The following is a 23,773-nucleotide window of genomic DNA, read 5'->3' as shown; positions in this document are numbered from 1 at the left end:
TGACATCCCAGGTGGCAGCTGTGACTCCAAGTGCACAGAGCAAGAGGAAGATGGGTGGTGACAGCAGAGGCTCTGGTGCCCGGCCCAAGCCTGGCACCGGCACCTGCCTCCTGCCTGCATGGGGGCAGCTGGGACCCAACAGCTGTGCGTCAGGAAGGCTGGGATACCACTGCTAGAATTCTTTGCCCTGCTTAAGCACCTTTCACCACAAACTCTGAAGCACTCAGTGTGACTTTGGATATCAAAAAGCAATCTCCCCGGCTGGAAGGACCCAAAGGTGCATGAGTGTAGACATGAGGTCACCGAGGACACGATAGTTTATAGTTTTGCCTAGGACAGCCCCTAGAGGCAAAGCGGGAAGGCGAAGTGAGCGAAAGGAGACAGGGAGGAACACTAACTGGACACGTTGATATGGACGATTCCTGAATTAGGTGTTTGTCTAAGCTATATAATTTTATTGTCACAACAACTCTGTAAAGCTCAAAAAGAAACTTGCTCAAGATCACACCCCTATTAAGTAATGGCCCTGGCATCCAGTGTGGTGCACTGCAGAGCATCCTTCCTTCTTACTACTACACTTCCCCACCTGGAGCAAGGAGAGCAGTGCCAGGCACACGACGCATTGCATCGTCTCTCCCATCTGGCCCCGGAGATGGGAAGGAAAGACCAAATTCAGGGTCAAACCAGCCTGTCTACTTCCTAAGCCCTCAAGATTCAGTGAGAGCTAAAAACCTCCCCTTCCTCACAGATATCTTATGGCATCCCTGGGACTTTTCTTGTTCCTCAGAATGCACAAGCCTCAGAATGCAGGAGTTTTCAGCTCCTTGAAAGGAGGGTCTTACCCATGGTGCTGAGGTATAGAATGATGATGGCTGCTTGACGAGATGATGAGTCAAATGCTTGTAGAAAACCCCTGCTCACTTTTGCCAATAAAATGAATGGCGTAGTAGAATACTATATTCCCGGATTTGGGGATTTTTGATTTTTAGTAACATTGAGGACTGTCATGCAATTGCCAGTGTTTTATATTGCCAGGAAAATATATAAACCATCTCCAGCTATTATCACTGTAATCTTATAAAGAAGAAAACTGTATGAAAAATGTAGGAAAGACATCATCTCATCATAAAAATAGGCTTTCCCAAGAAAGGAAGTTGGCAAGCATGTGTGGACATATGTATGTGTTTCATATTTTGTCACAGATGAATGAAAATATTATCAAGCCTCAGCATGGGTCCTTAGACTAACATTTAGTAACGCCTAATTAAGATGGAAAGACCTTAGACTGAGAATCAAGGTACCTGGGGTCAATCCCTCCCCCCACTGCTAACAATCTTTGTGGGCAGGATTTCTCATTTCTCTGGTACTTAGCTTCTTGTCCCATAGTTTGGAGTCATAGTGCCCATTTTAGAGGGTCACTGGGAGGATTAAGTGAAATCATGAGTTCAAAGCACAGATGAAAAGATTTGTCAATTTCGTCATCTGTTAAAGAAGGGAAGTAGATAAGCTTTGAGATCCCTTCCAGCACCCTGATTCCAGGAAAGCTGCCCAAGCCTCCCAACAGAGCCACACAGCATACACCTCAGAGAGGAGATGATTTCTCCAAGAGATACTTTCAAAGAGAAAGTATCTCATAAATCTCCGGGTAGATCAGACATGGGGTGAAATGAAAGTTGCTCAATTGTGTCCAACTCTTTGTGACCCCATGGGCTGCACAGTCCATGGAATTCTCCAGGCCAGAATACTGGAAAGGGTAGCTGTTCTCTTCTCTAGGGGATCGTCCCAACCCAGGGATCAAACCCAAGTCTCCCACATCGTGCACAGATTCTTTACCAGCTGAGCCACCAGAGAAGCCCAGATCAGATTCGGGGTGAATGCCAGCAAATCATCAGCCTCTCGTTCTTTTTTATGTTTATTTACTTATATCTACTTTTTATGGAAGTATAGTTGATTTACAACGTTATATTACTTTCAAGTGTACAGCAAAGTGATTCCAGTTATATATATAGGCTTCCGCAATGGCTCAGCTAAAGAATTCACCTGCATTGTAGAAGACGCAAGTTCGATCCCTGGGCCGGAAAGTTCCCCTGAGGAGGGCATGGCAGTCCACTCTAGTATTCTTGCCTGGAGAATCCCAAGGACAGAGGAGCCTGGCAGGTACAGTCCATAGGGTCGCAAAGAATTGGACACAACTGAAGCAACAGCACACATGCATATATATATAAGTGCACGCACACACACACACACACACACATATATACATAATATGTATACGCTGTGCTTAGTTGCTCAGTCATGTCTGACTTTTTGTGACCCTATGGACTGTAACCTTCCAGTCTCATATATATACACATACATATATTCTTTTTCAGATTTTTTGTTATAGGTTATTATAAGATATTAAGTCTAGTTCCTTGCGCTATATGGTAGGTACTTTTTGTTTACATATTTTATATATAGTAGTGTGTATACATTAATTCCAAACTCCTAACTTCCCTTCCCCTCTATCTCCTTTGGTAAGCATAGTTTGTTTTCTATATAGCTCCTTTCATCCATGGTCTTAACTCACACACAAATAAAAGCAGTAAACACTCTCACGTTGTTGAAGTGCCAGTGTTCTCACTGTAGGAAGCTGAGGGCAGGGTCAGGAGATAAATAGAGGGACCTAAAAAATTAAACAACAAAATATTTCAGTCCAGACCACATACTGGCTTTGAGCTCACTGTTTGTATCAGGACTGCTAAGTCCTATTCCATCTCTCCTGTACATTTTGAGGCTCTCAAGAATGTCAAATCTCAGGAGAATGCAGGGGAAGAAGGTGGGCAAAGTGCGTGTGTGCAGTGCTCTTGCATGTGTGTGAAGGATGAGGCTCTGGGATATCTTCGCTTCTCCATCCACCATCCTCCCACCTTTAGGGCTCATCCGCCTGAAACCTACCAGGAGCAAGGAGCTTCCATGTGTCTAAGGGCAGTGGCCGCTGATTGATGCTCACTTGATCTTTCTTTCATGCAGAAGGATTTACATGCCAGGTGTATGAGGCCAGGAACAGCTTAGGCAGGAGACACATTTTAAAAGCTCAAAGAATGACTTTAAAGCACTATAGGTTCAATGCATCAAGCTGTGGGCTGGATGCAGGTGCGTTGGTGGCACCTGCCTTTGCCTAACTGTGGGACTTTATTCTGTCTCCAGACCTCATTGCCCTGCTGTCACAAAATCCAGCTCAAGTCCAGCGCCTTCCATGAAGAGCATATTTAGGGTTAGTCTTGTCAGCCTTGAGAGGTTCTGGAAGCTGGCCATCATAGGAGAAAGCCTGTGAGTGAGAGTTTTTGTGTGTACATGTTCATATTTCCCATCAGAGAGGAGTGAAGGCAATCAGGATGCAGCCTGCTGGAGGTACCCAAGCATCAGCATGTTATCAGATAATGTTCTGAAGGTTGTCTTCAGAAACCAAAGTGCAGCTGAAGATCAGGATGCTTTAGAAGCTCTCGCTATCAAAGGAAGACTGAACTGAGCACAGCTCACAGCCTCACCACTAACCAACCTGAAGAAGCTGCATGCAGCTCTCCAGATTCCAAAACTTGGCTCAGAGCTACATGAGCGGAAGCTGGGAGAGGGCAGTGGTGGAGGCTTGACATAGATAACAGAACTGGAGAATATTTCGTAGGTGCCAGCATCTGGTTTCCCCTCTGTTCTTTTAAGGTAAATACTTGATGAACATCCAAGGAGGGCAAGAGACAGGTTTGTGTGTCAGGGTCACACCATTTTTATTATTCACCCAGGTGAACCAGCTTTCAAACGAAAGCCGAAAGTCAGTGAGTTTTGTTGCCTTTTTCTGAACACCAGAGATAGTTTCTGTAAGAGCCATCACCATTAAAATGGCATTCTAAGAGGGTCTGCACAGCAATGGAATTAAATAATAAAACAGATGAGAGTTCAAATGTGCAAACCATGGTCCCCGCTCCCATCTCAAGCTCCCACCTCTTTTCCTAGAAAGAACTGACTGATAAATTACTGCAGGTCTGCATAGGAAGTCTGCCAAAGATGCAAAATGAAATTTGATAGGAGCTGCTCTGTGCTTGATCACCTCTTTGCCAGTGGGGACACCTCATACTGGAAGGAATGACAGGCCCCGTAAAAAGAGCAGGAAAAGGCCAACAGGGTGAGCATGCTGGGACAGGCATCTATTCGGTGAGAAGTCCTCTTGCAGAGCATGGAGAGCTCTGCCAGGACCTGCCAGGGCTGGACTGCAGCAGAAAACCTATCTCCCTGGGGTGGATGTGCCTAAAAGTGGCTTTGGGCAGGTTTGCAATAAGCAACAAAAAATGTATACTGTATCACAGATACCCCGAGCTGTGGTTGACCTGTCAGGCATTGGCTAGAGCACTGCATCAGTCAGGGTGCTCCAGGGAAACAGAACCAAGAGGCGATATACCATGTGCAGGTATGTGTGTGTGTATGCACACTTACACACATATATGCATATGTATGTGTATATCATGTTTGAGAAGGGCACGATGGCCACACTCACCTGATGCCAAATGCATTCTTCCCTGTTCCAATTGGTAATAGTAGCACTACCACCTAATCAGAGTCGATTACCTCTGCTTTCTTTTCTTGCTGTTTGGTCTGTTGTTACAAAGAGCCTAAAATGTCAAGACAGCAGTTGCACCTTATATAGCTCAATGGGGCTCACTATCTGCCTGAAGAAAGTATTCTTTTATTGGGAGTTAGACTTCCAACCCACAAGGACTAGAGATATGGGAATGGGATGCACAAATCTCTTAAGTCACTGGAAATGATGGAAGTAGGTTCACTTTGACTTCTGCCCTTTGGGGTCTCAGATTCATACGTCCACTCCAGTACTCTTGCCTGGAGAATCCTTAGGGACAGAGGAGCCCCATGGACACAGGAGCCCCATGGACAGAGTTCATGGGATTGCAAAGAGTCAGACATGACTGAGAGACTAAGCACAGCACAGCGCATGGTAGGGGCAATAATATCCGGAGAAGAGAAGGGCAATCCACTCTAGTATTCTTGCCTAGAGAGTCCCATGGACAGAGGAGCCTGATGGGCTACAGTCCATGGGGTTGCAAAACGTCAGACACGATGGAGCTACTTTCACATATCAGGGCCCAGCACCACAGAATGGTCATTGATTAAAGATGTACAGTATGTTCTGAAAGATAGAGCCCTATCATTTCAAGGTATCATCTCCAAGCTGGTGCTGTCTTGAGATATCCATTTTATCACTCTTACACTCCTACACACTAGCAGCATCTGAACGTTACATCATATCACAGAGAAAGTGAAACTCATGGTCATGTGTTCACTGCCATCCCTCCTTTGAAATAGAGGGTTCCTTGGTATGATGGGATATTATGTAGATCTTGTGTCAGTGGATCATACGCTTTAGAAACCCCCAAACAGTGGTACCAGCTGAGGTCTTGAAGGTAGGAAAGACAAATTAAAATGTGAAATATCTGTTGATTCTAATCAAGATAAATTATTGCCTCTTACAGAGCAGAAGGGATCCCATGATGTCAAGTTGCGGCTAAGTGGCTGCTTTGTCTTCTTGGACTGGTGCCATCTTGGTGGGGGAGGAGCTCAGTTTGGTCTACCTGGTGGATGGACACTTGGCAATTGCAATAGCTATATTAGCCTTGGTGCGTGGGAAAGACATGCATCTTCCTGCCACCATGAACATTCCATTATGCGTCCATTGTGCTGGCCCTGAGGTTACCACTGAGAAAATCAGACTCAATCATTCTATGTATTAATAGTTGCTCAGTGCCTATGCTGTGAGGGATGTTGTCTGGGGCACTAAATAAGAGATGCAAAGATATTCATCCTTTGCACTCATTTCCATAAGTCCATATACCATGTGTCCTCCCCAGATCTCTTTGTCACTGATCTTGAAATCTTTCCTCACCCAGGCTTCTGAACCAGTAGCCATGGAAAAGGTATTGTTTCAGAAGCTTGCACCTGAAATTTTCATCACAAGAGCTCTTACCCTACGGCCCAAGGAAACTTGTGAGGTTTCCATCAGCTACCAAGTATATACATTCAGGAACTGAGGAAATTAGCAAGTGTGAGTCCCTGGACCTGGTGAGCGCACTGAGACAGACTTAGAACTGCTCCCCTAACAACGAACCATGGCAATTATCTGGGCCCCAGACATCAATGTCAATTTGGAACTTCTGTCAAACAGTCTTCAAAATGCCTAGGTAGTCCTCTTCCCCACTATATCTGAGTAAATGCCAGGGATCTTTGTGGGGTGGAAGGGGAAAATCATTATGCTAGACACATACCATATTTATAGGGTCTTTCTACCTGGGCACATTCTGTCAGTGGGTTCTGGATCTGAAAACTGATTCACATCTGGAAGCTAGATAATGGACCTTGACTTTTAATTGGTTTGCCTGTCCCCAGTCTCCTGATTATGTATCCTTGGCTTCTTTGACTATAGAGTAAGCAATGCTTTGTTGGTTGTCCATCTGTCTTGCCCCTAGAAATGCCATGCTTTACTTGACATCTCCATGGCTCTCTAAGAGTGTGACAAACCTGGCTGTATTCCAAGCTCGTCACTCATTACAATAATTAAATGTAGGGTCAATGAAATATGCTTATCCAGACTCTAGGAGATCTTTAGGCCTGAGAAATTCACTATCTCCTGAGTCAGTTTATATCATCATTAGACATCCACTTTTCTGGAAATCCTTTCTCATGCAGCAGAATTTCCAGCAGCAATCCCAGAATTTCTATCCACATGGCCACTCCTTTAGGTATTTGGAAGTATCTGCTATGCAAATCCTCTCCCTTATTTCCCTCACAATGACCAATTCCCTCTGAGTGGGTGAGTGAAGTCGCTCAGTCATGTCTGACTCTTTGCAATTCCATGGACTGTAGCCTACCAGGCTTCTCTGTCGGTGGGATTCTCCAGGCAAGAATAGTGGAGAGGGTTGCCCCTTGCTTCCAGGTTAATTTCAACAGAGCCAAACTTTCACATTCTTCAGGAAAATCAGAATGCTCATTTTAGGTTCCCTGGAGGAGAAACAGAAAATACTTGACCCACTATGGCTTGGGAACATAATAACGAAACTGCGTATTAAACAGACAACATGCATGCAGTATCTACTATGCGCCAAGCCTGTGCAAAGCAGTTTACTCACATCATTTTCACAACAACCAGTCATTTATGCAACAAATATTTATTAAGCACCTAAATCACTCTAGAAACTGGAGATACAGCAGTAAAGAATACAAAAACCCCTGCCCTTATAGAGCTTACATTCTAGAGGTGGGGAAACAAGCAATAAATAAGATAATTAAGTGCTGTATATAGTAAGTTAGGAGTTGAGTGCTAAGGAGTATAATAAAATGAGGGTAGAAGACAGGAAATGCTGGATGGTTTGCAATTCAGAGATCATGTTCAAGGAAAGTCTCACTAAAAAAGTAAGTTGAATAAAGACCTGGAGAAGGTAACAGAGTGACCTTTTGTGGATAACTGGGGAAGACCATTCCAAGGAGAATGAACAATAAAGGGCAGAGACCCTGAGGTAGGTATTATTATCTCCATTTTACAGATGGTTAAATGACTTGCTAAAGAGCCACTGCTTGAGGATGGAGCCAGAATTTAAACTCAAGGCTACTTGACATGAGGCCTGGTACATAATATAACTGTCCAGTGATGGAGTGTAAGTGAAGCGCTCTACATTACAAAAGCCTACAAGAGGGAAGGAACTTGCCCAGATGAACACAGTAAGTGCCCTGCACATGAAAGCTTGAAAGTGTGAGCTTTCAAAGTTGCAAACATGCGTTCGCATGTCCAGTCATGTAAGTCAGCTCTATCTGAGGAGGTGCTTTACATTTCGGAGGTACAGGACCTGAACGTAGACCGGTACATGAACGTCAGGTGTGAGTGCCATTGCAGCTCGCCCTCCATCTCCTACTGCTGATGACCCTTCTACCACCTCCCACGCCCTCTCCCTCCTCCAGTCAGCAACTCTTCTCTCCTGTTCACTCAATGCCAGCCCCTAGATGCCAGCTGTTGTACTGTACTGCTGTACTACTGTTCAAGGTACTGTACTGTACGATTTTAAATGCTTTCTTTATTTTTTGTGTTTGTTTTTCATGTATTATTTGTGTGGAAAGTTTTATACACCTATTACAGTATAGCACTATATAGCCAACTGTGTTAGTTGGGTACCTAAGCGAACTTTGTAGGGCTCAACAAACAAATTGGACTTGTAAACATGCTCTTGGAGCAGAACCCCTTATATGGAGGTGACTTACCACACTTGTAGATGATGGCAGAGTTGAGACCAGAGGGCTGTCATTTCTGCCACACAATCCCTGCCTCCAGAATCCGGACATCATTTCCCAAAGCAATGAACAGACTTGTAAAACTTTAGCAACATATTTAATGAGAGATATGTTAAAGAGTCTTGGCTTGATGACATAAATGATGCCTCCAACTCTGACTCCTTCAGTGGCAGTGAGTAACAGAGCATAGACTATAAAGTTAGATCCTTCTAAACTTGAAAGCAGGTTCCACACTTTTCTCACTATGTGATCTTGGGCAAGTTATTAAACACCTCTGACCTCCCAGTATCATCATCCATGGAACAAGGATAGAACTGTGCCTCAGGGATGTGGTAAGGATTAGATAAAATGTGCACAGCACCTTGCAGACTGACTGGGATAGAGGGGATGCTCTAATGTGTTCATTATCTTCTCCCCTTCTTCCCTCTCCCCTATGTAATTAGTTGTATTTCTACATGCACAACTCTTGCTTTCTTAATGTATTACAGTTTTATTGAGGGTTGAGAGGTTGTCTTCTATATGTAAGTGCTCACCATATTTTATATTATATGGCGGTACATAGTGAATGCTTACAAGTGATGATTTGATCACTGGGTTAGTGGGGAAGAGAAGGAAGAGTGATTATTGCTTTGGGACTCTGTTGTTGCAACAGTCATCTGGTTGCAACATGTGTCAGCCCACTGCTCACCACAGTTGTTCTGACTGATATGACTGGCCAGGAGGTATCATCTTACTTCTTCAAAAGTCAGTATGCGTCATTCTGGAAGATAGACCACTGTCCAGTTAGAGGAAGGCATGTCTTCAGTCAAGAGAAGAGGAGTAGCTGTCATCACCAGGTCATCCAAACCATCAGTAGGTTCTTGCAATATCCTGGTAAGAAGCAGAATTCCAGTTTAACTCACAACTTTAACATCCTCTACCCACACATCTTTCATCAGGACCACTATCAAAGAGTCAAATTGACCGATTTCAGTTTTTATTTCTTTTGTCCACCCTCTGGGAAGAGCTCAATAAGCAGCTAACCAGCTGAAAATAGGAGGAGAAGAAAAAGGCCTGGACCTAGATGATACAGGAAATGGCTCATCAGCCATCCAAAATTGAAGTTACTTTTTCATTCATGTAACGTGAATAAAAATTCTCTGTGATAAATATTAGGAATACTTCAATGGAGAAACCCATCTGTAATTCCTTTCTTTTAAGAAAGAAAAAGTAAATCATTTGTGTTGCCTTTCTCCCTACATTAGCTTTTTCAGTCCTCATAAAAACCCTGTAAATTACCCTTAATTTACAGATGAAGCAACTAATCCCAATAATATTAAATAACTTGCTTAAGATAATAAATTACTAACCCGAGAATTATATGGACAGGCTTTTAACTTGATCCCAGTGGTTTTCCTTTGCACCTCATTTTTATGGCTCCATTTAAAAAGGATTGATAAAAGACAGTTTCCCCTGACCCTATTATGAAGGGTCAGTAAAGTTTGAAAGAAATCATTATAGAACTGTCTTTTCTTTTAGTGATTGTACATAGAACCCAGGCTTAAGACAAACAGATTTTTTTAGAGAAAAAATAATTTTTTTCAAAAGTTAATAATGACTCTTGTGACCCCATAGACTGTAGCCCACCGGGCTCCTCCTCTGCTATACCTTCTATAGCAAAGCTTTTTCTTGTATTTTTACCTTAAAGGGTTGGAAGATTTTTTCTTTCAATTATTTCAGCAAATTATGCCCAATTCACTAACTTTTATAATTTCTCATTTATTTCACTAGCTTTTATAATTCCGCAAGTAGCTTAGAATGTTGGAGTTTAATGGAGAAAAGAGTTAAACTTTCGTGTCTGAAAATGAAGAAACTGAGGCTTAGAGAAAATACTTTCAAATTGAAAGTAAGTACATATGGTATCACAGTGGAGCACAGCTTATACCATATTTTTCCAACTATAATTACAGTCTGCCCTATGAAGTAAGTATAGTGGTTCCTCTCCTTGATATTACTGCTTTTCTCAATTATAATATTTACTAGCTGAGCAGAAAGTACTCAATCCATTGGTACTAAGGGCTTAAGAATAAACTTGCTCAGATATGCAGATGACACCTCCCTTATGGCACAGAGTGAAGAGGAACTAAAGATCCTCTTGATGAAAGTGAAAGAGAATGAAAAAGCTGGCTTAAAACTCAACATTCAAAAAATGAAGATCAAGGCATCCAGTCCCATCACTTCATGGCAAATAGATGGGGAAACAATGGAAACAGTGAGAGACTTTATTTTCTTGGGCTCCAAAATCACTGCAGATGGTGACTGCAGCCATGAAATTAAAAGATGCTTGCTCCTTGGAAGAAGTTGTGACAAATCCAGACAGTGTATTAAAAAGAAGAGACATTACTTTGTCAACAAAGGTCTGTCTAGTCAAAGCCATGGTTTTTCCAGTAGTCATGTATGGATGTGAGGGTTGGACCATAAAGATGGCTGAGCACTAAAGAATTGATGCTTTTAAACTATGATGCTGGAGAAGACTCTTGAAATCCCTTGGACAGCAAGGAAATCAAACCAGTCCATCTTAAAGGAGATCAGTCCTGAATGTTCATTGGAAGGACTGATGCTAAAGCTGAAGCTCCAATCCTTTGGCCATCTGATGTGAAGAAATGACTCATCTGAAAAGACCCTGATGCTGGGAAAGATTGAAGGCAGGAGGAGTAGAGGATGACAGAGGATGAGATGGTTGGATGGCATCACTGACTTGATGGACATGAGTTTGAGCAAGCTCCGGAGCTGGTGACAAACAGGGAAGCCTGGTGTGCTGCATCCATGGGGTCACAAAGAGTCGGATACGACTGAGTGACTGGACTGAACTGAACTGGACTCATTGGAAAAGACCTTAATGCTGCGAAAGATTAAAGGTAGCAGGAAAAGGGGACAACAGAGAATGAGATGATTGGATGGCATCAGCGACTCAATGGACATGAGTTTGAGCAAGCTCCAGAAGATGGTGAAGGATACGGAAGTCTGACGTGCTGCAGTCCATGGGGTTGCAAAGAGTCAGACACAAATGAGCAACTGACAACAACAATGAAGTTTTCACATTTTATAGTGAGACAGACATTTCACATTTAAGAATCTGGCATGTAGACAGTCTCAAAACTAGGTTTCCATTTCACTTGTTTTCTTAAAGGAGGATATTATCTCATGACTTAAAAATCTGAAACAAAATCTATCAGATTAAAAGAAAAGGGAGTCCTCCCTGCCTCTTGCCATCTAAGGGAATTCCATAGCCTGAATATGGGCATTGGCTCCCCCAGATTTCTGCTAATTCAAGGTAGGAGCAGTGAGGTCTGACGTAGAGGGGGTGAGACTATTTGTGTCTATGCCTCTCTACCTCTTAGGAACTCTTTGAACTTTGCTTCTATCTTATACCATGTTATGTCCAATGTAAAATTTAAACCCTTTTCAGAATTATCAACTCACAACATTATCATGACATATATATATATATTTATATACATTATATAACATTATATCTATATGCATATATATATATATATATAGAGAGAGAGAGAGAGAGAGAGAGTACTGAGAGTATGCTCAATTTTACAGAATAATTCTGGACAGCCAAGGTTGGGAGGAATCACATCACCCATCACCCAGTACTCAGATTTCTGCCACTTTTCTGGCTTCCTCTTTCCTCTTCTTCTTTCTGCCTTTCCTCCCTTTTTCCTTTCTGTTATGCTGAGCACTCCAAATTCATCTCTCTGTATTATGAAGAGCATTACCATCCTTCCTCTTAGATCTTCACACCCACTCATAATGCTGACACCTCAAAATTCACACTCATTTTTTTCTCCAAGAAGGTCATTCTCTCTTTAGTTGTCCCTGTTACAGTTATAAATATTTCCTTCATTGTCTATGAAAGGTGCAGTCAGAAAGAAATTTCTGGGAGCAACGTGCTGTGGAAAACAATTGGGCAGTTTCTCCAACAGTTAAATATAGAATTACAGGATGACTCAGCAATTCCATTCTCAGTATGCTTTCAAGAAAAATAAATATACATTCCCTCAGAAACTGATTCACACATGAATGTTCATAGTAACATTATCATAGTAACCAACAGGGGGAAACAACTCATATTCTCATGAACAGATGAATAGATACATAAAACATGACGTGGCCGCACAATGGAATATTATTCAGCCACGAAAAGGAGCCAGGTGCTGATAACTTGCTATGACATAGGTGAACTTTGAAAACATTATGCTGAGTGAAAGAAACCAGGTATAAAATCTTACCTATTATATGATTCTTTTTATATGATATATAACCTAGAGGCTACCAGGTGATGAAAGTAGGAGGAATGGGAAGTAATTACTTAATGGGCATGTGTCGTTTTTATAGGGTGATGAAAATGTTTTGAAACTCATGAGAGATGCTTATTGTACAACATTGTTGAATATGCTAAATACCACTGCATTGTACACTTTTAAATAGTTAATTGTATGATATGCAAATTTTACTTCAATTTAAAAAATTTGCACATGTGTGCACACAGATACACACACACAGAGAGAACAGGGAGTCATAAGTTGAGGGTAACACTGAAAATTTTCCAGGCCCTCCTCTTGGACTCTCAGGCAGTTCTGGGAGTTGCCTCACTTTCTCAGGAGGGGCACGGCAGGCTCTGTATTTAGATACATTCTCATGGAGTTAGAGGCCTGGATTCTAGGCCTGTTCTAATTGTCATCTATGTGATTCTGAGCAAATCACTTAATATCTCTCTTCCTTATTTCTCTCTTCCTTAAAATCACTTAAGGAAGGCTTTGGACTAAACAATCTTTAAATCATTTGGATTATATGAAATAGACTAGTTAATTTAAGCAGAAAAGGAAAGTACTAGAAAGATATCAGTTGGCTCACAGAATTTAAGGAAGCCTGGGTAATTAGTCTTAGAAAAAGACAGACCCAGGACACCTTGGTGGGTGAGTTGACGAGGGTAGAAGCTGATGGTGGGGGCGGGGGTGCGATGTAGGGGAAAGTCTCATTGAAGTGCTGCTGCTAAAGGGGTAGGTGCTGGGGAATAAAAACTGTAGTCTTTCAGGACCTTCCTAGCTACTTACTTCCTCACCCTTCCTTCCTTCTTCCCTTCCTTCCTCCCTTTCTTCTTTTATTCCTCCCCTCTTTCCCCTCTTTTCCTTTCTTTCTCTTGCAAATATCAACTGGCTTTTAAGCTATGGCGAGATTAGATTTTGGCACACAAAAGTGAACCGTTTTCTTCCAGAAAAATTCCCATTTCTCTCCAGACTCCCAGGAGGATGAACCCATGGTAGGAAAAAAAAGGGCTGCCTTGGCTGAGGCTGGGTATCAGAAAGCTTGAGAGTGGCAGTGCCCACAAGGATCAGAGCCAGAGAGGGCTGGGAGCACTGAACTCAGAGCAGATGGCTAAGAGAACAGTCCACCAAAGACCCTGGGTACCGCCGCTAGTCAGAGGGGTTTCCTCTCAGAATGTTCCCATTAACACATTTTCTTGGCATTGGCCTTATGGCTGCTGGGATGAGTAGCTTTTTTCGTTTTCCAAACTGTCCTTATCAGTAATGCAACAATAGCTAATTTAATTAGCTGACCTGAATGGCAGCCAGTTTGAGCTAATTTGGTTTTGCTAGCTGCTCCCTGGTATGTCCAGAACTGATAAGCATACTTCCCTCCAGACAAACAGTGGGGATTTTGAGGGGGCAGTGAGAGGGAGAGTAACCCTTCCGAAGTCTGTCTTACACCTGTGGGATTTAGTACTTCAGCAAAGGCAGTTATTCTTGAGTCAGTATTCCCTAAGGGCCTGTCAAATTTGTAAACTGAAAGATAAAAAAGACAACCTGGAAATTGCAAAGGCAAGGTGCCCAGGATGAGAGAGCCAGGGAAAATCATTACCCTTAGCAGGAAGAACACTTGGCCAAAAGATTTGGATCTTAGCCACTGACGGACCTTCCCCAAGTCACTTTACCTCTGTGTCTCAGCTACTCATGCATAATAATAATATGCAGGACATATGCATCACATATCTCTGGAGAAGGAAATGGCAACCCACTCCAGTATTCTTGCCTGGAAAATCCCATTGACAGAGGAGGCTGGCAGGTTACAGTCCATGGGGCCGCAAAAAAGTTGGACACGACTTAGCGACTAAACAACAACTAAAGAACTAAACAACAACGACTTAGCGACTAAACATGTTGTTTAGTCGCTTATATTAAAGTCGTATATATTAAAATATCACATATATAATACGAGTAATAATAACCATTGCCCTACTTCCTTCATAGATATGTTGTAGAACTGCAACGCTATAATGAAGATGAGATTTCTTGTCACATATAAAGAACTATGCCAATGGGAAACATTTTGGTAATTAGCACACTACCATGAGTGTGGCCTGTGCCTCCAGGGCAAGAACCAAATACAATTCCTCTCTGTGGCCCTAGCACTTGTCAACTGAATGAAAGAGAAAGAGAAGTATGAGGAGATGGGTAGGCATAGTTCACGGTATGCGGAAGTCAGCGCACAACTAAATCTCATAAAATGTAAGCTGACTTTTCAATTTAGTATCTTAATCTTCTCCACCCTTGACAGCTTCCTCCTCTCTTGACAAGAGAAAATGGGTTCACTGTTGATGTCAGATCTGTATTCACAGAAGAGCTATTCTATACCACCTGCATCTCTGCCCACCATCCCTCACCCCAAGGTCTTCCAGTGCAACCTGCCTTCACTAGTAGGTGAAGGACCACACCCAAAGCAGGCTTTTGTATTTGCTTTGGGGTCTTTTTTCCTCTGAAGTCCTGCATTTCAATGAGATACACTGAATTATACATTGAATTATAATTTGCCTCTATTCACACAGAATATAAAAGGCATCTTGCTTGAAATGAGTGGATTTGAAAAAATTTGGAATAGGAAAGATCTATAGGATAGTATTATTTGTTCCATAATTTTTAAAAATTCATTTATTTTTAATTGGAGAATAATTGCCTTACAAGATCGTTTTGGTCTCTGCCATATATTAACATGAATCAGCCATAGGTATACCTATGTCCCCTCGTTCTTGAACCTCCCTCCCCCCTCCCTCCTACCCCACCCCTCTAGGTTGTCACAGAGCATCAGATTTGAGCTCCCTGAGTCATACAGCAAATTTCCACTGGCTATCTAGTTTTATACTGGTAATGTTATGTTTCAATGCTGCTCTCTCAATTCGTCCTACCCTTTCCTTCCCCCACTGTGTCCACAAGTCTGGTATTTGGTCAAATCTATTTTTAACCATCCCCAAAACTGTGTTGACCATTTTCTCTCACTCCATATCCTCCCCTGGAAGATCTCATCCATTCCACAGTTCTACTGCATCCCATAGGGTGAAGCCTCACAAGCCATTATCTTCAACCCTGACCTCACCCCTGAGGTCAGTATCCAGAAACACAACTGCCTGTTAAGGATTTCTACCTGAATCACCTATTGCACCTCATATCTAAGATTCTCAAAATTGCCCTCATCACCTAGTTTGCAAGTCTGCTTGTCTTAATTTTATGTTTTTTCTAGTGGCTCACAGTTTCCAAACCAGAAACCCAACCTTTTCTTCACATGGTCTTCTTGGTGGAAAATGAGTTTATTGATTTTGCCTTCCAAATATCTCTCCCATTCAAGTCTTTTTTGCCACTGAAATTATTTTATTTGTATTTTTCATCTTCCATCCCCTACTTGAAACAAATTTCTTAAAGGCAGAGATTCCGTGCATATCGAGCAAATAACCAATATTTGTTGATGTGAATTGAATTAAAATCTCCCTTACTCTGTTCCACCAAATTTCCAAATCTTTAGTGAATATCAATTACTGTACTTAAGACAACTGAAGATGTAGTTGAGTTTCTCTGTTCTACCGTAACAGCTATTCCAATGGACTCTAAATTCACAGTAAGTCCCTAAACTTGGGATGAGTACAGCCTTCTCAGCTGGGACCGTACAACCTCATTGACAGGGCTACCTTCTGGGTTTGCTCTAAAATTTACAGCTCAGACTTAGAACACTCAGCAGTTTCTACAGTGTTTGCAGGAAAGGCAGAATCTACTCTGCTGCTACTGCTGCTGAGTCGCTTCAGTTGTGTCCGACTCTGCGCGACCCCATAGACATCAGCCCACCAGGCTCCTCGTCCCTGGGATTCTCCAGGCAAGAACACTGGAGTGGGTTGCCATTTCCTTCTCCAATGCATGAAAGTGAAAGTGAAGTCACTCAGTCATGTCCAACTCTTCGCGACCCCATGAACTGCAGCCCACCAGGCTCCTCCGTCCATGGGATTTGCCAGGCAAGAGTACTGGAGTGGGGTGCCATCGCCGTCTCCATTAGAATCTACTCTAGCTGCCTTCATTACTTCTTTACAGATTCATTGTCTTCAATTTACTCACAGTTAAAACATAGAATCAGGTATGGAATAGTCTTCATAATGTCAAATTACAAGTATATGCCTATAATACATTGAAAGTATTTGGAATTTCTTAATAACTGGTATCTCAACAACAATTTTTTTATTTTATAGTTATTTCTCTAACTTTTACTTAGTTCCTGATATGGATTTCACATCTATTTTTTCCTGAAGCATGAGCCCTAGTGTCAGTGGGTGACATTACTGCATATGAAAAGGCAGCTGAATCATGGAAGGTTGTTGAGCCAGACAGCCTCAGTTCAAATTCTGACCCACCACCTACTGTCTGTGAGAATGACCAATGACCATACCTCTCTAGCTCACCTTCCTCATCTCTAACTGGGGGTAATAATGTCTCCACATACTTCCTAGGCTTCTTGTGAAAATTAAAAGACCTAATTCATGAGTTGCATTTACTACTCCATTTGGCACAATATAAGACAGCTATTATTATATTACTTGATAGTGAGAAAAGAAGGACATCAAAGGGGATTTTGATGGAAAAAAAAAAGGTTTCATCATTTAAAAATTTTAATTGCAAAACTAGTTGTTTACCATGGACGGATTCTGTGCTATTCAGTTTACCTATGTTATCTCATCTAACTTGCGCACTGCACATCAACTCTGTAATGCAGCTTTTATTATACCTGTTTCATAGATGAGAAAACTAAGCCTTAGAGAGGTTAAGAAACTTACCACTTGACACATAGATAGTAAGTGACGGAACTAGAATATTAACTCTGGACTGTGTCCAAAGCTAAAATTAAACAAAATACATACCATTTATTCAAAGTCCTTACATCCTCTGTAAGTAAAACAAAGGAAAAGCCAATACTTGGATGAATCACAAAATAACTATGCTGAGTGAAAGAAGCCAGACCAACAAAAAGTATATATTACCTGATTCCATTTATATAAAACTCTAGAAATGCAAGCTAATTACAAAGTGACCAAGAGCAGACCAGTGTTGCTTGGGGAGGGTATTAGCTGTGGAGTGGTGGAAAAGATAAATCAAAAAGAAAACTTTTGAGGCTGATGAGTATCTTTATCATCTTGATTGTGGTGATGCACATATATGTTAAATAACCAAATCGTGTATTTCAAATATGTTCAGTTTATTGAGTATCAATTATGCTCAATATACGTGTTTAAAAAACACAAGATACTTTTGTACCCTCAAAATCATACAGTTAAATGAAGAAAACCACTATACCACTGGGGTCAGGCTTTCTGCATCTCTACAGAAAACAGTCATACCTTCTGCTTTATTCCACTGCTTTATTACCTTAATGTGCTGGCCTAGAGGATAAATGAAATAATAAACGCAGAGCCCTGAACACAGTGTCCAGGTCACTCGAGCCACTCAGTTCGTTCTCTTCCCCCACCTGCCTTATAGATTAGTCCCGACTTCTCAGAAATGCAAATGCCTAGGCACTCACCTCTGCAGGCTTTCAATATCCCTACACTGGAGCTTTTTACAACCGCCTTAGAGCCGGCCAGCATCCCTTTCCTCCTCTAATTGTCCCGCAGAGACCAGGGCGGGGCAAGTGCAGCAGGCACGTGGGGACCGGAGCAGCCCAGCAGAAGAGACCGCGCTGGTATTGAGCTCTGTGAACAAGGACCTCATTCATCTTCACGGACTTTGCTGTGCCATCCATTTTAAATGACATGGTAGGCGACCCGTTTATCAAGATCAGCATACTACTCTATTATTATGATTATTTAGCATTTACATAACACTGGATTTGCAAGTGCTTAATAATAATTTATTTATTACATCATCTAACTACTCACTAATGGAAAATTCAAGGGGTTGTCATGAGTTCACTGACCTCCACTTTGGAGACACCTTAGGCCGTTTCGAACAGCATGCCCAAGTACCAGTTGTGAAATATTTTAATGAAAAAAAGTTTGGTATATATATATATTTTTTTTTCCTTGGCATTTATAATGTTTCTACTGAGATAATACTCTTTCTTTACAATGAATAAAATAAGCATTACTATTAAAAAATCCTCTGAAGATCCCCTGGAGTAGGAAATGGCAACCCACTCTAGTATTCTTGCCTGGAAAATCCCATAGACAGAAGAGCCTGGCGGGCTACAGTCCATGGGGTCGCAAATAGTCGGACACAACTTAGTGACTAAACAACATTATAAATAAGTAACTGAAGCCATGTCTCTCTAGAACTTGTATGGAGGCTACAAGAGTGAACCCCAGGTGTGTGCAGACATGGAAACCCACCACTACATCTTCTGTCAAGAAAGGGCTCATCGCCTGGCCAGGTGGAGTGTGCTAGCTGGCATCTCTGGCTGCTAGGGTCTTCAATGTCCACCTCAGACAGGGACTAAGCATGGCCACGGTCCATGTGTCAGCCATTTCTGCCCAACACAAGACTCATCTCAAACAGGCTTTGTTTCAGAGCTCCTCTTTTACACGTGTATCTCACTGTGTGATGGCTTCTCTACCCAATCGCGCTTCCTTCCCCTTTTCCATCACAGATGTAACTCTCCAATAAACATTTTTCAGTCCTTGCTTCACCTTAGTGTCTGCTTCCCAGAGAACCCAGCCAGCCGGTATGAACCTAGAGTTTATACTCTGACAATAAGCATGTCATTTAGGCAAGTGTCTCTGGATTGTAAAATTTTCACCACTCTATTGGGATGGTTGGCTTTGGTTCTTTCAAAGGTCTTTCCATTTATTCCATCCTTCCACCTATGAATTTGTGTGGAATGGAGTTTGATATTAATATAAATTTTGTGCCTTTAGCCTTTATGCAAGAGGTTTTGTGATGGAGAAAGATTTTAAGGAACAAACTCAAGAGTCCTCCTATTTTCCTATCTACAATAACCTAGAATGATTCCAACTCTGTTAGAATGTACAATAGAAAGATGATTATGAGTGTGGATTGATGAGTGTGAAAATTACACAGTAAGAATTTATATGTATGTGTAAAGTATATCTAACATAAAACATGAAAAAACATAATTAAATAAATATCATAGGTGATCTAATTCTTATACATGCATAAAATATTGGTCAAGACAGAAGATCTCAGAGCAGAGAGAAAACAGATAGAGAGATCTCACTGATAGATAGAGAAGACAGAACTGCATTCTTAGAAGATCTAATACCTGAGTCTGATGGTCCCTGAGAAAAAGTTTAAATGAACCACCCCAAAAGGAAACAACTCCTTGGACAGGGCATACTTCAGAATTCTGGAAGATGCAACTCTCCCTTATCAGATGCTCAGACTTTTCACCTGTTGAGGTTTGATTTTCAAGCCAAGAATCAAAACAGAAGGTGTGTGTGCCTGTTCTCTTCATGTTCCTATTTTTTTTTTAAACTGCTGTTCTCTAAGCCATTTTTGAAAGAAGCTTGGTCTCCACCATTTCTCTGGATTCTTCAGTGGTCTCTGGTCAAAGAAGACAGCCACAAAAGAAACTGTTAAGAGACTTAATTAGGGTTTTTGAAAGTAAAATCCAACAAGGATGTATTTATGCAATGATTATAATAAAAAAGCTGTCACTGTAAGGCCTAAATGTACAGTTGTCATTGGGCACCAGCCCTGAGAGTCACTTGTGTAAATAGAAGTCTGTAATTTGAGAGGTCATACTGGCTAAGACTTTAACACAGATTCAACAAAGCTTTATATAAACTCATGGAAGATTTGATCTGTAATCAATTAGGAAGGTCATATGGGATATTTGAGAGAGATTTCACTGACGCTCTTAAAGGCCTGGTGAAAGAAGGTATACCCCCAAATGCCAATGATAAAGACTCAGCAATATTCTAGACTTAGTTATTTAAATGACCATTTCAGAGCAAGTCGTAAAGGAATTTGGGACTCACAGAAGTCAGCATGAAGCTACCAAAAAGAAGTCACCACACATGCATGCCATTCGCTGCTTGGTAAGGGGACTTGGACCAGCGCATGTTCCCGCATGTGCTAGAAGCAGAAGCACTGTCCCTTTGGACAGTGTACAAAATCTTTCTTGGTATCCCTCAGGATAGAGTGGGTACTGTGGGAAGTCACATCCCAATTCCTGGGAAGGAATAATGATACATGAATCAACCCACAGCCAAAATTTGTCTCTGGTATTTTTCTACAAGGCTGTGGGCCTGTCCTGTCCTGTGCAGAATATTAATGACTTGAATGAAAGTAGCAAGGGAGGGTGGCTATGTATCTGGCCTTTAGAGTCAGACAGAGCTGGGTTAAATCCTGACTCTCCTACATACTGGCTGCATATCCTTGGACCATTGACTTAACCTTTCTGAGTCACAGTGTGCTTCACTAATAAAACGGGGATAGGGACTTCCTGGTGGTCCAGTGGCTAACAGTCTGCATTCCCAATGCAGGGGCCTGGATTTGATCCCTCGTCAAGGAACTAGATTCCACATGCCACAACTAAAGATTCCATGTGCTGTAACCAAGACCTGGTGCAAATTAATAAATAAAATAAATAAATATAAAAATAAAATAATAAAATGGTGACAGCACGTACTCAGCAGAGTTGGTGAAGGGAGAATGAAACAGTGTGCTGTGTAAAGCATAGTATCTGGCAGAGACAGGCTCCCAAAATGGTAACTCTCTGCTGCACGTCGAATACATCGTCTGAGAGTAATGAGAATATGTTGGATGACAAAATCAGGATCCAAAAAGGTCTCAGCAGGCTGGACTCAAGGACCAAATCTAATAGGATGGCATTTAACAAAGATAAATGTAAAGGTACTGCAATTAGGTCTGAACAGCAAGCTGCACACGTGCCCAGTGGGGAGATAGGGCTTATCAACAGCACACCTGGAAAAGACTTGGGGGCATTGCATGACTCTTTGCTCATTAATGGGTCAATCAGGTGAAGTGGCTGCCAAAAAGCAAAGGCAGTCTTAAGCAGTGTAAAGGCTCATTGTCTGGAACAAAGGGAGAAATAATGCCTGTCTCCATGACCACACTCGGGTACTATACTTTAATAGGGGTGGTGATAAGCTGGGCTTTTTCCAAAGACACAGAATCAGGATAGTGAGGAGACACAAACTCAGTCAAAGCAAAGAACAGCGGAGGCCAGGGAATACCACGGAGGCTTAGGATAAGTGTTTACAAACATGAGAAAAGCAGTTATGTACTTGATGATGAATTAGAGCTCGGTAATACAAATTCCTTTTTTTTTTTTTTTCAAATTCCTAACTCTTTGCCTGTTTAACGTTGCTCAGGGGAGAATTAGGATGAGGGTGGCGTTACAGAAAGGAAGGCTGCTGTGCAATATAAAGAAAAGTGAAGTCGCTCAGTCGTGTCCGACTCTTTGCGACTCCATGGACTGTTGCCTACCAGGCTCCTCAGGCAACAGTCCATGGACTTTTTCAGGCAAGAATACTGGAGTGGGTTGCCATTTCCTTCTCCAGGGGATCTTCCCGACCCAGGGATCAAACCTGGGTCTCCTGCATTGCAGGCAGACACTTTACCATCAGAGCCACAGGGAAGCCCTCTAACTGTCAATGCTGTCACAAACAGGGAGGGATTGAGTTCCCCATCCCGGAAGCATTCAAGCTGAGGCTGCAGAATCACCTGCAAAGGATATTACTAAGTGATTACTACACCCCCTGGAGCAGGGCTCAACTTGCAGCCCTTGTGCCCCCAGAAATTGTTTGCAAAATCCTGTAAGTGTGTGCAGAAGTTCATTTTCCTCTGGGTAGAGGGTTCATGACCTCTTCAAATCTTTTGTGGAACCCAAAAAACGACCCAGAAAAGATGAAGGTAAACTGAGTTGATGCACTACCGCTTTCAAACTTGGACATCGACTGTATGCTGCTAGTCTTGGTATCGGAGACACAGAGATGAGGAAGGTATTATGTCCAGCCTTGTAAAGGGAAACTTTGAGTTTGGTGTGTTCTTTTAAACAAACAAATGTAAAAGATTCCTTATCTGTGCTGTGATAGAGAATGATGTACAGAAGAACAACAGGAAAGAGAGTGGTCCTTTCTTCCTGGAAGGAGGTGCCCTCTGACTCTGTGATTTGGGGACTCCATCAGCCTCCTTCACCACTCTTTGGGTAAATGCTGTGCTCACAGACTTACCAAGGATTCCAGGGGATGGAAATTTAGCAAAACAGCAGACATCTTGAGAGTCCCAGAAGATTCTGAAAATGGCTTATGTCTAGACCATACCTTCCCCCAAGATCCATCCTATGTAGCTATGATGGGGCAGGCTCACTAGAATGTCCTAAAAAGAGATGTCATGAAATCTGTAGGAATATGTTTTTGATCACTTCATGAAAACCCAAATCACCCACTGCCTGGGCCTGTGAGCACAATATTAAACTGCCAACCTGCTTTACATTTATTTACCCACCGTGTAATGCCTGCTTTATTGAGCCAATAAATTGGAGGCAGTAATATTCACCCATCAAAATCTACCTGGCATCCAAGACCTGGCTCTCACCCTATACCCTTCAGAGGTGCCCTCAGGTCCTCTGCCTGCCAAGAGCATCTGCTCTCTAAACCTCTGCAGCACCCACTATGTATATTGTCATTAGGCACCTACTGTTTACCATTTTGCACTGCCACTTAGCTGGATCCTATGAGTACATTTTGTCTAGTTTTAGATGAGACAACTCTTGCCTGACATGACCATCAATTCTCCAGGGATGGAGAACCTGTTTTAAATCCTTGTCTTCTATCTTCCATTAAGCTTTTCCTGGGGCAGCTTATGTCATAGGAGCTCAGTTAAATAGAATGGAACAATCATTATAAAACTGAAGTGTTTCAGATAATCAGCTTGATCTGGTCGTCAAGCATATGTGAAAAGGGAGTGGATGTGGGATTTAAGACTCCCATAGCGATGTAAATGAGTTTTCTATACCTCTGATTGGTTGTCACATTAAATTGGATAGGAAGTGGGGAGTAAAGCCCTCCTTGTCTCTCATAGTGATATGTCCGGAGGAACTATGGACGAGCAAGGATGTTGAAACGTGCTCTTCCAATGCTAATAGTCCCATTGATTTAGTTTTCAACTTC

At 42.0% G+C, this 23,773-nt stretch overlaps 1 protein-coding gene across 2 annotated transcripts in view; it reads right to left on the bottom strand.

Annotated features, from left to right (window-relative positions):
- Positions 1–7,189: 7,189 nt before the first annotated feature.
- The window catches only part of PBX1 (PBX homeobox 1), a 334,444-nt gene continuing 317,860 nt past the window's right edge, over positions 7,190–23,773 (bottom strand). For both annotated transcript variants that reach the window (XM_086394561.1, XM_086394563.1), the window contains one exon: positions 7,190–9,192. In XM_086394561.1, coding sequence (XP_086250687.1) covers positions 9,172–9,192 — 21 coding nt within the window. In that variant the 3' untranslated portion in view covers positions 7,190–9,171. The remainder of the gene's footprint in view (positions 9,193–23,773) is intronic.

This window comes from Bos grunniens, chromosome 3 (genome assembly GCF_055505025.1).
Source record: "Bos grunniens cultivar Pamir isolate PY7600 chromosome 3, Bosgru_T2T1.0, whole genome shotgun sequence".
NCBI lineage: Eukaryota > Metazoa > Chordata > Mammalia > Artiodactyla > Bovidae > Bos > Bos grunniens.
The sequence above is the reverse complement of the archived record's forward strand: the minus strand, read 5'-3'. Positions and strand labels throughout refer to the sequence as shown.